General features: G+C 44.2%; 1 protein-coding gene across 2 annotated transcripts in view; it reads left to right on the forward strand.

The window, feature by feature from the left end:
• LOC111969515 (leucine-rich repeat-containing protein 49) overlaps positions 1 to 14,591 on the forward strand; it is a 90,530-nt gene extending 75,939 nt beyond the window's left edge. For both annotated transcript variants that reach the window (XM_023995696.1, XM_070445466.1), the window contains 5 exons: positions 3,347 to 3,581; positions 3,783 to 3,968; positions 4,120 to 4,229; positions 12,801 to 12,963; positions 13,410 to 14,591. In XM_023995696.1, the coding sequence (XP_023851464.1) occupies positions 3,347 to 3,581; positions 3,783 to 3,968; positions 4,120 to 4,229; positions 12,801 to 12,963; positions 13,410 to 13,631 (916 nt within the window). In that variant the 3' untranslated portion in view covers positions 13,632 to 14,591. The remainder of the gene's footprint in view (positions 1 to 3,346; positions 3,582 to 3,782; positions 3,969 to 4,119; positions 4,230 to 12,800; positions 12,964 to 13,409) is intronic.
• The last annotated feature ends 535 nt before the right edge of the window (positions 14,592 to 15,126 follow it).

Raw genomic sequence — 15,126 nt, forward strand, 5'->3', positions numbered from 1 at the left:
CCAGAAGAAATTCAGGACAACCAGGGTTAAAGGTCACATAGCTACAGTGTTAAGCCGTGTTAAGGCCACCATGACTACTGTCTCTTCTATAGGACCTTCTGTGTGTGTGTGTGTGTGTGTGTGTGTGTGTGTGTGTGTGTGTGTGTGTGTGTGTGTGTGTGTGTGTGTGTGTGTGTGTGTGTGTGTGTGTGTGTGTGTGTGTGTGTGTGTGTGCGTGCGTGCGTGCGTGCGTGCGTGCGTGCGTGCGTGCGTGCGTGCGTGCGTGCGTGCGTGCGGGTGCGTGGTGCGTGCGTGCGTGCGTTGGTGCGTGTGCGTGCGTGCGTGGTATGGGTGTGTGTGAGAGTCCAGTGAACTGCCCATGGCTGCCTCAGAGTTCAGTCATAAACGCCTGCTGTAATACTCCATTTCCCCTCAGAGTGGTAATAACCTGGGAGAAAACCCAACCTTAAAAAACAACCCAGGAATTACATTAGCTAATAAACACAATTTTTCCTAGCAGGCTGTGTTGCTACCTACATACGACCCACCACGCAGTGGTGTAAAACCCAATCTTAATCAAACAGTGTCGCGTTTCAAGGAAGCGCAGCGTCTGACACCGAAGGGGCAGGCGAGGATGATGACTGGTGATGTAAGAGCAAGGGGTACTACTGGCCACATGGAAGGAAGCATCTCATCCAGGGAGATACTAGCTGGACGGACGGACAGAGCGGACGGACGGACAACACAGGGCTCCCACAGAGCAGAGCGGAGGTCTGGGCCAGCAATAGACAAGACAGGCGCCAGTCAGTGAAAGACGTGTCTAATCTTCAGAGATAGGAGAAAGAGAGAGAAAGAGAGAGGAGAGAAGAAAGAAGAGAAAGAAAGAGAGAGAGAAAAGTAAGAGAGAGAAAGAGAGAGAGAAAGGAGCGAAATAGAAAGAGCGTGATAGAAAAGAAGAGAGAAAGAGAGAAAGAGAGAGAAAAGAAGAAAGAGAAAGAGAAAAATAGAGAGAGAGAAGAAGGAGAAGGAGAGAAAGAGAAAGAGAAAAGAGAGAGAAAGAGAGAGAGAAGAAGAGAGAGAGAAAGAGAGAGAAAGAGAGAGAAAGAAGAGAGAAAGAAAGAGAGAAAATAGAGAGAAAGAGAAAAGAGAGAAGAAGAGAGAGAGAGAGGAGAAGAGAGAAAGAAAGAGAGAAAAGAAGATAGAAAGTAGAGAAATAGGAGAAAGAGAGAGAGAAGAGAGAGAAGAGAGAGGAGAGAAAAGAAAAGAGAGAGATAAGAGAAAGATAGAGAGAAAGAGAGAGAGAGAAAGAAAGAGAGAGAGAGAGAGAGAGGAGAGAGAGGAAGAGAGAGAGAGAGAGAGAGAGAGAGAGAAGAGAAGAGAGGAAGAGAGAGAGAGAGAGAGAGAGGAGAGAGAGCGGAAGAGAGAAGAGAGAGAGAGGAGAGAAGAGAGAGAGAGACGAGAGGAGAGGAGAAGAGAACAGAGAAAGAGAGAGAGAGAAAGAGAGAGATGAGAGAGAGAGAGAAGAGAGAGAGAGAGAGAGAGAGAGAGAGAGAGAGAGAGGAGAAAGAGAGAGAGATGCCAAGAGAGAAAATAGAGAAATAGGAGAAAGAGATAAGAGAGAAAGGAGAAATAGAGAAATAGAGAGAAAGAGAAAGAGCAGAAGAGGAAATAAAAGAGAGAAAGACGAGAGAGAAAAAGAAGAGGAAAAAAAAGAGAAAGAGAGAGAGAGAAAAAGGAGAGAGAATAAGAGAGAGAGAGAAGAGAGAGAGAAAAAAAAGGAGAAATGAAAGAAGAGAGAGAAGAGAGAAGAGAGAAGAACGAGAAGAGAGATAGAAACGAGAGAAAGAGATGAAGAAGAAAAGAGAGAGAAAAAGAGAGAGAGAGAAGAAGAGAGAGAAGAGGCCGAGAGAGCGAAAGGAGGAGAGAGGAGGGGTAGTAGAGAGAGATGAGACGGAGAGAAGAGAGAGAAGAAGAGAGAGAGAGATAGAAAGAGAAGATAGAGAGAATAGACGAGAAAGAGAAAATCAAGATAGAAGAGAGAGAGAGAGAGAGAGAGAGACGAGAGGAAGAGATCCCCGAGAGAGAGAGAGAGGAGAAGAGAAGAACGAAGAGAAAGAGAAAAACGAGAGAGGAGAGGAAGTAGAAGAATGAAAGAGAAGAGAGAGAGAGAGAGAGAGAGAGAAGAGAGAAGAGAGAGAAGAGAGAGAGAGAGAGAGAGAAAGAGAGAGAAAGGAGAGAAAGAGAAAGAGTAAGATCTCTGGCTCACATTCACCTCTCTTTCTCCTAGGGCTGGAGTCAACTCTAGACCTGTAACCCTGCAGCTTGTGAACAAACTGCTCCCTTGTGTCCCTCTGCAGCCACAGCCTTGATAGTGGTCTTTAGAATGTCCTGCCATGGTTATTACATGATAATCACAAGTCAATCAGATTTTTAATCTCCTCTGTTCCAATACACCTTCATTTGTACCAGAACCATCCCTGTTCTCTTCAGCCCTCTCTTTCTGGGTCAGCACACCTGTTTGACCATCTTTGTATCATCTCTTCTTCCTGTTCTTGCTCACAGTACAAAGCCTCTCTTACAGGTTGTCAGACCACTCTCCTTGATTCCTCTCTGTTCTTTGTCTCTGCTTACCTGGACAGCATCTTGCCAGGTCTTAAATGCACTAAAAGGGGCCAGCAGACAGAGATATGAGAGGAGGGTAGGAGTCAGTCCTCAGTCCTCTAGAGAGAGAGAGGTGACCCTCAGGGGATCAGGTTTGGTGTGTGACAACAATGATGGCTTTTTAAAGAAGCCTTGTTTCACTCCCCTGACTCTGTAACAAACAGCCCAACAAGACTTGGCCTATAGGATTACAGCTCCAATAGTGTCAGGATTAGTCCTCCCTTGTGTTTTCTTTTCCCATGATCAGTGGTGTTACATTCTAAAGGGTGTGAAATATGAATAGACTGATTAGGCTGTTGGTGGGTGAACTCTAATGGCTGGTGTGGACTGCTGGTCCGTGGAGCCATATGATCCTCTGGTATGCAGCAGGTCCCCTGAGTGTCAGAGAGACGGCAGAGAGACCCAGGGCAGCTAGTGAGGCTCCAACAGGGACAGAGAGATCATGTCTTTCTGCTGTTTCTCTCCCATCCACTGATTGGCCCACTTCTTCAGAACATGTTAACTAAGATACCTTTGTCTTAATGATCCTGGACACTTGTGACTGTGCCAGGTGGGTGGAGGGTTGGCCAGGTGGGTATTACTTCATGTACCTGGGGAGCCACCATCATGTTTAAAATTACTAAGGGGGGCTGGGCACCCTCCTTAACAAATCAGGTCCCCATCCTCAGGTGTGTGTGCTGACTGTCTGTTTCTCTGTGTGTTCCAGGCTCCTGGAGGCAGGGGGTGCCAACCTGCAGAGCCTCTCCCTGTCAGACAGCCACCTGGCGGAGCTGGATGGGGAAACCCTGCGCCTGTTTGGCCTCGGGGCCCTGGAGGCCCTGGAGAGAGGCTGGGGGGTCCAGACTGCAGGGGCCGTCACTGTCATAGCCTTCCGCTACATCCACTTTGATGCGATCGTGCCAACACTGCCACGCATAAGGGTCAAGTTCCCTAACTTATCTGTGAGAACACATTTACTACAGATTACATACCGTTCAATAAAGAGTATTCTCATTGGCTACTATGATAGGAGTCATATTCTCACCATGGTAACACATGCGCTCTGTTGGAGTTCTAAACTGAGGGTTCTCATTGGCCAATAGGATACTGATAGGGCCACCCATTGACTGGTTTCCTGACTTATTATGGTCTCCTCCATACAGCACCTGATTTTCCTGGAAACCAACATCAGCCGTCTTCCCCAGCTGGCTGCTRTGGCCCAGGTGAGACGTCTGGACCAGCTGACCATCCACCCAGTGGGGAACCCTGTAGTCAGCCTTTCCCTGTGGAGATCCTTCCTCATCTATCGCCTGCACCACTTCAACCTGCACAAGATCAACAACCTGGAGGTCAGGTCCACCTACACACTCAGAAAAAATCTAACATGTTTGGTCATTCAGCATATTTGTGCTGTAATGTTCTGAACATTGTGTTAGCTGATGCCCTTTTCCTTTTCCCTTATGTGTGTGCATTTATATTGGGTGTGTGTGTGTGCATCAGGTGACCATGAATGACATGATCTCTGCAGAGCGTCTGTTTGGGACGCTGGGTCATATCGCTGCCACCGAGACACCACGCTGCCGCCTGCTAGTACTGCTGGAGGAGTCCAGGTGAGCTCCCTACCCACAGCACATGGTAACTGGCACTGACGGACACACACAGGCCGTCTGAATACCCATACTTGCATCCTAAATAGTAGGCCGTCATTCCTATAAAAAAAAGTATGAGTCATTTTGAAAATCGAGTATACTTTAAATGCCCGGATGTCATGCTCTTTTCAGCTTTAACAATAGCTAGATATAGGGAAATGCTACCGTAATCAACGAATAGCGGGAAACAACGCAATCGCAGTTTCAGTATGCGTAAATAGAGTATGTGAATTTWAAAAAATCGAGTATAGTTTAAATGCCAGGATGTTATACAGTTGAAGTCGGAAGTTTACATACACTTAGGTTGGAGTAATTAAAACTCGTTTTTCAACCCCTCAATTTCTTATTATTAACAAACTATATTTTTGGTAAGTCGGTTAGGACATCTCCTTTGTGCATGACACAAGTAATTTTTCCAACACTTGCTGCCAACAGCATACCACCCTGCATACCACTGCTGGCTTGCTTCTGAAGCTAAGCAGGGTTGGTCCTGGTCAGTCCCTGGATGGGAGACCAGATGCTGCTGGAAGTGGTGTAGTGGTGTTGGAGGGCCAGTAGGAGGCACTCTTTCCTCTGGTCTAAAAAAATATCCCAATGCCCCAGGGCAGTGATTGGCACTGCCCTGTGTAGGGTGCCGTCTTTCGGATGGGACGTTAAACGGGTGTCCTGACTCTCTGAGGTCATTAAAGATCCCATGGCACTTATCGTAAGAGTAGGGGTGTTAACCCCGGTGTCCTGGCTAAATTCCCAATCTGGCCCTCAAACAATCATGGTCACCTAATAATCCCCAGTTTACAATTGGCTCATTCATCCCCCTCCTCTCCCCTGTAACTATTCCCCGGGTCGTTGCTGCAAATGAGWACGTGTTCTCAGTCAACTTACCTGGTAAAATAACYGTAAAATAAAATAAATAAACTTGTTTACAGACAGATTGTTTCACTTATAATTCACTGTATCACAATTCTAGTGGGTRAGAACTTTACATATACTAAGTTGACTGTGCCTTTAAACAGCTTGGAAAATTACAGAAAATTATGTCATGACTTTATGTCACCACTTCCGCCGAAGTCAGCTCCTCTCCTTGTTCGGGCGGCGTTCGGCGATCGACGTCACCGGCTTTCTAGCCATCGCCGCTCCATTTTTCATATAGCCATTTGTCTTGTCTTGTTTTCCTACACACCTGGTTTTCATTTCCCCAATCAATCTACTTGTATTTAACCCTCTGTTTCCCATCATGTTTTGTGTGTAATTGTTTTCATGTCAAGTGATGTTCGTTAAGCGCTTTACTTTATTGAAGGTACTGAAGGTYCCACGTTCATCTGTACAAACAATAGTACGCAAGTATAAACACCATGGGACCACGCAGCCGCCATACCGCTCAGGAAGGAGACACATTCTGTCTCCTAGAGATGAATGTACTTTGGTGCGAAACGTGCAAATCAATCCCAGAACAACAGCAAAGGACTTTGTGAAGATGCTGGAGGAAACAGGTACAAAAGTATCTATATTAACAGTAAGACAAGTCCTACATCGACATAACCTGAGAGGCCGCTCAGCAAGGAAGAAGCCACTGCTCCAAAGCCGCCATAAAAAAGCCAGACTACAGTTTGCAACTGCACATGGGGACAAAGATGGTACTTTTTGGAGAAATGTCATCTGGTCTGATGAAACAAAAATAGAACTGTTTGGCCATAATGACCATCGTTATGTTTGGAGGAAAAGGGGGAGGCTTGCAAGCCGAAGAACACCATCCCAACCGTGAAGCACGGGGGTGGCAGCATCATGTTGTGGGGGTGCTTTGCTGCAGAAGGGACTGGTGCGCATCATGAGGATGGAAAATTATGTGGATATATTGAATCAACATCTCAAGACATCAGTCAGGAAGTTAAAGCTTGGTTGCAAATGGGTCTTCCAAATYGACAATGACCCCACGCATACTTCCAACGTTGTGGCAAAATGGCTTAAGGACAACAATGTCAAGGTATTGGAGGGGCCATCTCAAAGCCCTGACCTCAATCCCATAGAACATTTATGGGCAGAACTGAAAAGCGTGTGGGAGCAAGGAGGCCTACAAACCTGACTCAGTTACACCAGCTCTGTCAGGAGGAATGGGCCAAAAGTCACCCAACTTATTCTGGGAAGCTTTTGGAAGGCTACCTGAAACGTTTGACCCAAGTTAAACAATTTAAAGGCAATGCTACCAAGTACTAATAGCGTGTATGTAAACTTCTGACCCACTGGGAATGTGATGAAAGAAATAAAAGCTGAAATAAATAATTCTGTCTACTATTAATCTGACATTTCACATTCTTAAAATAAAGTGGTGAAGTGGTGATCCTAACTGACCTAAATGTCAGGAATTGTGAAAAACTGAGTTTAAATGTATTTGGCTAAGGTGTATGTAAACTTCCCGACTTCAACTGTATTCCTTTTGGTTCTTCATCTAGTAGAATTACATGAACACTTTTCCATAATGCATTGGAAGAGGTGGGCTGGGGGTGATAGGCCCTAGTTCTGTTCAAGTAGCCAAACAACAAAACTTGACCACTTAATTGGGAAGATGCTGAATAGCAAAGCTCCTGGGTTGGTGTTCAAATGTAGGATAAGTCGTTTTTGTTCTCCTTAAAATTAGTATTGCATCGTAGGATACATATTTGAAAACAGAATAATTGATTATATTTTTTTATGGGGCTTTCTGTTTTCTCATTGAAAAGTGTTTATTGTTCTCTTGGCCTTCGTCAGAGCGTTTAAACTAAATACTAAACCATCTTTTGATTTGTTAATGTGTCAGCACCGGGGACTCAGGATGTGGCTGCGGTATTGATGTCATGTTAGTCAGGCCTTTTCATTTAGACACTTGAATTGTTTTAGTTTTGTAGGCGTGGCTACCCATTTAATTATTTAATTTATGGATGGTTCCCAATGATCAGTGGTTTAGTTTATTATGTTGCGGTTCTGAATTTGCGATGCACCCGTTTTCTGTGCAATAGTCTTTTGATTTGAACATTTGAACATTTTTGGTGTGTGTACTAGGCTATTTAATTGAACTTATATATGTTACAGCACTTTAGTTTCACTATTAAATATGTTGAAATTTAACCAAATTATCTGTTACTGTCTTCAGTCCTTTTTAAATAGGATAGATGGGCTATATGGACTACAGTATAGGTCCAATGTGATAGTCTGCCTGTAACCAGCCTGAATGGGCCTATAACTCCATTCATATTATATTCAGAGTTTAGAGAAATTAATCAAATTGGAAATTACCAGGCCGGTTAGTGCAATGCATGTCTGTTGAATTTGGAAAAATCCACCTGTACTCGGCCCCGCCCCACCTACTCAGCCAGTCAGGAGCCGCTACTGCGTTGCTGCCGTGGCATACTGCATACTTTTTACTAAACAGTATGTGCTAAATAGTATCCAACGATGAGTACATAGTATGCAGTTTAAGTATGTAGTATGTAAGTATGAGTATTCGGACATGGCCACAGTCTGGTACCTGGTACACCTGGTACCTGGCACTGATTAACACACAGCGCTTGTAACGCTCGTCCTCCTCCTCGTCTGAAGAGGAGCATGGATCGGACCAAAACGCAGCGTGGGTAGAATACATACTTGTTTTATTAAAGAAAGACGAACACGAAAAAACACTTGATAAACTACAAAACAATAAACGACGTTAACAGACCTGAACTTGAGAACATATAACATGAACGCACGAACAGGAAGGAACACACGAATGAAATAACGAAACGAACGAAAACAGTCCCGTGTGGCACAAACACTGACACAGGAATAATCACCCACAAACAAACAGTGTGAACAGCCTACCTAAATATGGTTCTCAATCAGAGGAAACGTAAAACACCTGCCCCTGATTGAGAACCATATCAGGCTAGTTAACAACCCTAAACATAGAAACAAATAACATAGACTGCCCACCCCAACTCACGGCCTGACCATACTAAACAAAGACAAAACAAAGGAAAAAGGTCAGGGACGTGACAGCGCTCACTCAGGTTACCAAACAAAAACATTAGCTACACTTTAATTACAMGTGTTCACTGTACCCTAGAGAACCTGTCTGAGTGTGTTTATCAGTTTGTGTAATGCGTGCGTGTGTGTTTGTGTGTGTGTCTGTGTGTGTGTGTGTGTGCGTATGTTAATGAGTCTGTGTGTGAAGCGTAGACAAAGCCTGGCATCGAGGAGCCATAGGGAGTTGGTTGGAAGCGGTGTCCCAGGGGTAGGGTGGGTACCTGGCACCTTCCTCACGTTCCCATTCCTCTCCCCAGCCAACAGCTCTTCAACTATATCACTCCTGGTCATCCTGGTCACTGAAACACAGCCAAGCAAAGCAAAACATGCCATTGAACTGAAGGGGTCACGCCTCCTCAGCCCTGCTGTAGTGGCATCTCTCTCAGTGCCCCGAGCAGAGCCCTGTCTGTCAGGAGAATACTGTTCAAAGTTCATTGGCAAACAAAAGGCCAACTGKCATTCTGCTGGCTTCCAATTCCTCTTTAATAACTCATACTCACTGACGCCCGATATAGAAAACACAATAATATATGCCAGTTAGCCAACGCTTTTATCCAAAATGACTTACAGTCATGCGTGCATACATTTTTACAAATGGGTGTACCCGAGAATCAAACCCACTACTCTGGTGTTATAAGCACCATGCTCTACCAACTGAGCTACAAAGGACCACGCTCTATCAATAGCCGGGAGCTGATCATTCTTTTCACATCAAGTGAAACGGTATTCGCTTTAACCTGCTGACATTGCGTGATAATGCATAGTTTTGTCAAATAAATATTTCATATGTATAGTATGGTTGATAACATGAACTTTGACCTCTCCAGAAATACTAGTTAACTTGATATTATAAAGACAGTTTTTATAAACTGGTACAGGGCAGATGAAAAAACAATTGATGTGATGGCCACTCCATGGAGATCAAACATGTAGCCTAAGGTTATTCATATCATAAATCTCCCTACTTCCCTGTTGGCTTGAATTAATTCTTCTTTATGAATCACAAAACACTTGGTACACTGCAAAATATGTTCTGAAAAGTTGAATGAGTGCCAGAGTGTTTTGTGTGTAATGTGTATCTGACTAATATATTGTTTTACAAGGGCTGTGGCTTTGGAATGTCTTTGAATGTGTATTTCTTTATGCATGTGTGTGTACCGCAGGTATGTGTAATGTACTGTAAATGTACTGTATATCTCTGTCTGTGTGAGGCCTTGAGATGACAGGCCAGGGCTTGTCTGTCCCTAGCAGCTGCCGTTTTTATCGTTCGCTGTGAGAAATGGACGTGCATGGCAGTTAGTTCACTTCCCTAATCTGTCCCTTCAGGTTCACTCTGTACGATTACCCACAACACCCCTGGGCCTTCTAGAGCAGAGCATGGAAGAAATGTCTGAGTATCAAACAATACTTTACCTTGAGCTGCCTTATGGAATTCATCCCTTTTCCCCCAACTGAGCCCACTGACCTACTCTGCAACAGCCCTAACCTTTTAAGTCCTGTAATGTGTGTGTATTTGATTAAGGTTTAACCTTCCATATAAAACAATGTCTAAACTTTCCCCTCTCAGCCTCTGCACAGTGCACACTACTCCCTGTAGTTTGGTCCTTCCAGGAAAACCTCTCCTCAGAGATGGAGWGTGTAGTCCTGTAATAATTAAGATGGGAGTTCACTCTTGTCATCAGTAAATGGTTTCAGATCCAGTACAGACATGTATAACCCTGAGATATGCATTATACAGTCATATTTAGGTTTGGACAATCCATGAGGGAACACATATGGTCATGGGTAGGGCAGATATTACTGTGAAGGCTGTGAAGGCAAAGGCTATGACTGCTATAATGCTTTTAGTTTATTGCGGTTAAGGACCAAGTCATAATCGAAAGTCGTTGAACATGGGAGACGGCCAAAAGGCCTGAAGATAGACAATTTTTTGGGGGGYGCAGCTTGTTCTGTTGTGTGAACCATCATGTGATAGTTTTGACATTCATGTCTGTGATACAATACTAATGACTGGAGGCCAGAAAAGAGTCCTGAACCCAATGTAGGAGTGGTTCATCCTTCTTCTCAGTGAATTGGTGTGGGCTGAAGTTGATGGTGTGGGCTGTTATACTGGGGTGTTTGCTTTCAACCTCCAGTCTACTGTACAGTATCATTGTACAGTAGAGTACATGCTCAGCTATGGTGAATGGGGGCTGTTTGATAGATACACACCACTCAGTTGATCCTCTGCCCACCTATACATACAGTGTTCAGGCTCTCTGTCTCCGACACAAGCACACACACTTATCCCAGTAGGTATTTTAGCCTGCAGCCTCCGTCTCAATGACTACTCCAGAGTTCTGGCACCAGCGTTTGGAACATGTTGGTGCAGTGCTGAATTTCATGAGATGAATAATGATGGACAGGGATGTTTGATGTAGCTAACATCCTWTATTAATGTTCTCATCCTGGTTACATCTGTACCAATCCTGCTGCTGAAAACTATACGACTGATGAAGAACTGATTTAAAACATTGTACAAATTAACTACATTTATGTAGAAGTACTTTATCATTCCCAATGCATTGTTCGTAATTGTTTGGCTTGGCTTCCATGGAATTCATGTCGGCACTACTGTCATAGTATCTGATACCAGTCTTGACAGATGTGTTAATGCAGAGCATTGAGTGAATGCCATTACTATTTGTCGAAACGTGTATTGTGATACTTTGTTATTCCCTTCTTTGACGATGGCACTGGCCCTGGCAGGGTTATTGGATGCCCTGATGCCCCAGACATGTCTAACTCACCTGTCCCCCTTGCATAGCCGCTGGAAGTAGGGGTGCTGAGGGTGCTGCAGCACCCCCTGAAAAATCGGATGTATTATTATTTGCAAAAAAAAATCACAAAAACACACAATACTAGTATTAGCGGACCGATATAGACGTCTATAGCGTGGGCAGAAAAAAAAATCTCATAATTTCCGCTTTGGCAAATAAGGTAGTATAATTGTATAATTAAGAACAGTATCTTGCAGGATTCAATAGTTGGAATTGTAAGAGTTGTTGCCCTGTCCCTTCCTCTGTGATTGTTATTCTAATGGAATCCAGAAAGAACAAAACCCTGTCCTCAACCATTACATTAAATGGTGAAAAGTTATGGGTAAAGACGTAAAGACACAAAACATCCACATCAAATTCAAGATTTTTCTTGATCAAATAACATGGGAAACAACCACTTTTTGTGCAGTATTAATCTACTATCATTACAAACCACTTAATGTAAATGTACATTACTGTATAGTACATAGCCTGGTCATCTAGGTTTGTAGTTGTAGACTTTCCATCACCATGAAGAAGAACAATGCACAATACAGTAATTGAGTACATTGATACATCAAGTGGTTTGTGATGATATGATGTTGCTCAGTTGGTAGAGCATGGTGCTTGCAATGCTAGGATTGTGGGTTTGATTCCCACAGGGGACTAGTATGAAAAAATATGAACATGTATATATTTGCAAAGTTTTTCAAGAAACTGTTAAACATATATCAAGCACGTATTTTTATATTCCACAAGTATTATCGGATTAACTGTTTTGTACAGATGATCATCAGACTCAAGTTACAAATGCTGGTAAACACTCAAATACATTTAGTATAAAAAATATAGTGCACTGGGCCTTTGCTAGTCTTGTATTAGCGGACCGATATGGACGTCTTTAGTGAGGGTCATTTAGTTTTTCTGAAACAAAAAAAACACAGCACCCCCACCCCCAAACTACTTCTGCCTTGTCTCAATCTCTTTCTCTCTCTCTCTCTCTCTTTTTTTCTCTCTCTCTCTCTCTCTCTCTCTCTCTCTCTCTCTCTCTCTCTCTCTCTCTCTCTCTCTCTCTCTCTCTCTCTCTCTCTCTCTCTCTCTCTCTCTCTCTCTCTCTCTCTCTCTCTCTCTCTCTCTCTCTCTCTCTCTCTCTCTCTTTCTCTCTCTCTCCTCTCGCTCTCGCTCTCGCTCTCTCTCTCTCTCAATCTTCTCTCTCTCTCTTTCTCTATCTCTTTGTTTCTCTCTCTTTCTCCTCTCTTTGTTTCTCTCCTCTCTCTCTCTCTCTCTCTCTCTCTCTCTCTTCATCTCTCTCTTCTCTCTCTTTCTCTATCCTCTTTGTTTCTCTCTCTCTCTTTGTTCTCTCTCTCTCTCTCTCTCTTGCTCCCTCTCTCTCTCTCTCTCTCTCTCTTGCTCTCCCTCTCCCTCCTCTCTCTCTCTCTCTCTCTCTCTCTTCTCTCTCTCTCCTCTCTCTCTCTCTCTCTCTCTCTCTCTCTCTCTCTCTCTCTCTTCTCTCTCTCTTGTTTCTCTCTATTTCTCCTCTTTTGTTTCTCTCTATTTCTCTCTCTCTAATATTTTCTCTCTCTCTTTGTTCTCTCTCTCTCTTCTCTCTCTCTCCTCTCTCTCTCTCTTCTCTCTCTCTTGCTCTCTCTCTCCCTCTCCTCTCTCTCTTTCGCGCCTCCTTCAGCCTTAATCTCTCTAGGAAGCGTCAGCTGCAGTTTCTGTTGGAGGGGCGTGGGCGCCGTGCAGGCTTGAGCCCAGAGGATCTGCGTGACAACGGCAAGCTGCTGGGAGAGGGCCTGAGCAGAGCCCTGTTCAACTACCCCAGTAGAGACTGCTGCAGTGTGGGAGCGGAGAGCCCAGAGGTCAGCACTCTCAGACTATCACTCTGTCTGTAGCCTGGTCCCAGTGGTGATGACTGCAGTAGCAGAGTGGAAGCAGCCAGTCTAYCCTGGTGGTCCCAGATCTCTTCCATCACAAAGAGATCTGGGACCAGGATAGACTGGCTGCACTCACTCTGCTACTGTGGACATCACCACTACCTGTCACTGTATACCTGATGCTTCATACTGTAGCAGCTTTCTTGAGGGCATGTTTCATACATTTACAGCTGTGATCCTCAACCTGCTCCTTGAGCAGTGAAACACCTGATTTAGCCAATAAAAGTATTGYAGACAGTGGCTCTCCTGGAGAAGGATTGAGGATCACTGATTTACAATGTAACATGATTACTATCCAATAGGATGATCAATGGAGACTTCCTCTCCKCAGTGTCAAAGCTAACAGTCCTCTGTTCCCTGGATCTCCTCAGGAGGGTGCTATGGAGTCGTCATCGGAGCGCGGAGCCATGATGGAGCAGTACATACAGGCTCAGGTCCAGAGGGCATCTGACACCAACCTGAAGAGGGATTCCCTCCACAAGCTGTGGCCCTCCATGTTCATGGAGATGGTGAGAGACTGTGTGCTGGAGATGAGGGACCGACCGGCCTTCCGTCAGGCCTGCCTCAACAGGCTCTCCACACAGGGAAAGTGAGAGGGTGAGGGGTAGAGACCTGGTAAAACTCCATAAGACCTACAGTACAGCAAACTGGACACATACTGGAAACAGGTAGAGCATACTGGACATATACTAGAAACAGGTACAGCATACTGGACACATACTAAAAACAGGTACAGCAAAATGGACACATACTAGAAACAGGTACAGCATACTGGACACATACTAGAAACATGTACAACATACTGGACACAATAGAAACAGGTACAGCATACTGGACACACTAGAAACAGGTACAGCATACTGGACACATACATACTGGAAACAGGATACTGGACATCTACTGGAAACAGGTACAGCATACTGGACCTACTGGAAACAGGTACAGCATACTGGACCACTTCTTCTACTACAGCATATTGGACACTCTCATGCTGCTCTGTCTCACCACGTTAACTCGTCTTCATCATCACGTGGTCAGTCAGTCAGGTTTTGGGGAATTTTGGGGTTCGATTCTTTTCATAACTGGAAAAACGTATTCAGATCGAAGATGGATGTGGAAATTTTTTTTAAGGCAATTTTGGGGGGGGTTCTCACCAGCCGGGCCTCATAAGCTTGAATGCTCATTATCATGGAAAAGACAATATTGATGCTTGTTCTATACTCTGTTCTTCCTATTCAACTTGATTCCAGGATGCACAGAGCTATAGAGCTATATACTTGAGAAAGTCATTGTGAGCGTGCATTGTCATCCCTAAAGAGGAACACTCTTTGCACTTTAAAGCCTTCATAAAGACCCTGTTCATGATCTCCAGCTGAAGATTACAATGAGTGTGTCCCATTGAGCCTAGAATGATTGTGTCATGATAATCCTCTTCTTAATGTTACTCTCTCTCTCTGCCTGGCGTGATGACAAGGGCACAAAATACACATTTTCTTTTCGGACCACTCATTTTCTGTATTGTACTTAGTAATAAAATATTCCTTAACACTTAACTGTTCCATGTTTATTGCTCCTGTAGTGTCTCTGTTGATCAAGAAACCATGCTGCAGGAAATGTATTCTCCATCCATCAATCATCAAATTACCCAGAGCTAATATTTTGACTGAATCAGACAGATGATTTAGCACAAAAACATATAATCCAAAGTTGTTTTTTTGTTTTGTTATATTTATCTCTTTTGACCATTAAACCCTAAGTATGTTATACTATATTATACCACCTCTGGCTCCTCTGATCTCTGACTATTAACTGAATTGTTTTGAAGAACAGCACTATATCCAGCCACCTCCTAATACATTAGACTGAGCCGTGTGCTAATGCTGTTCCACAGTACCTCAGTGTCCCTCCCTGTGCATGCTCTACCCTGCACTGGGACATCCAGGGGCAATGGAAAGGGCCCTCTCTCCTGTTGAACTCAGAAAGGAATGTTCTTGCAGGCTTCGATAGAGCAGACTGGTTTACTACCAGCTGTTCCTGGTCCCCTCACTCACTACAACTACTCTGTAGGGAGGCTGGGCTCTCCACGCC

The sequence above is a fragment of the Salvelinus sp. IW2-2015 genome, linkage group LG10 (genome assembly GCF_002910315.2).
Source record: "Salvelinus sp. IW2-2015 linkage group LG10, ASM291031v2, whole genome shotgun sequence".
NCBI lineage: Eukaryota > Metazoa > Chordata > Actinopteri > Salmoniformes > Salmonidae > Salvelinus > Salvelinus sp. IW2-2015.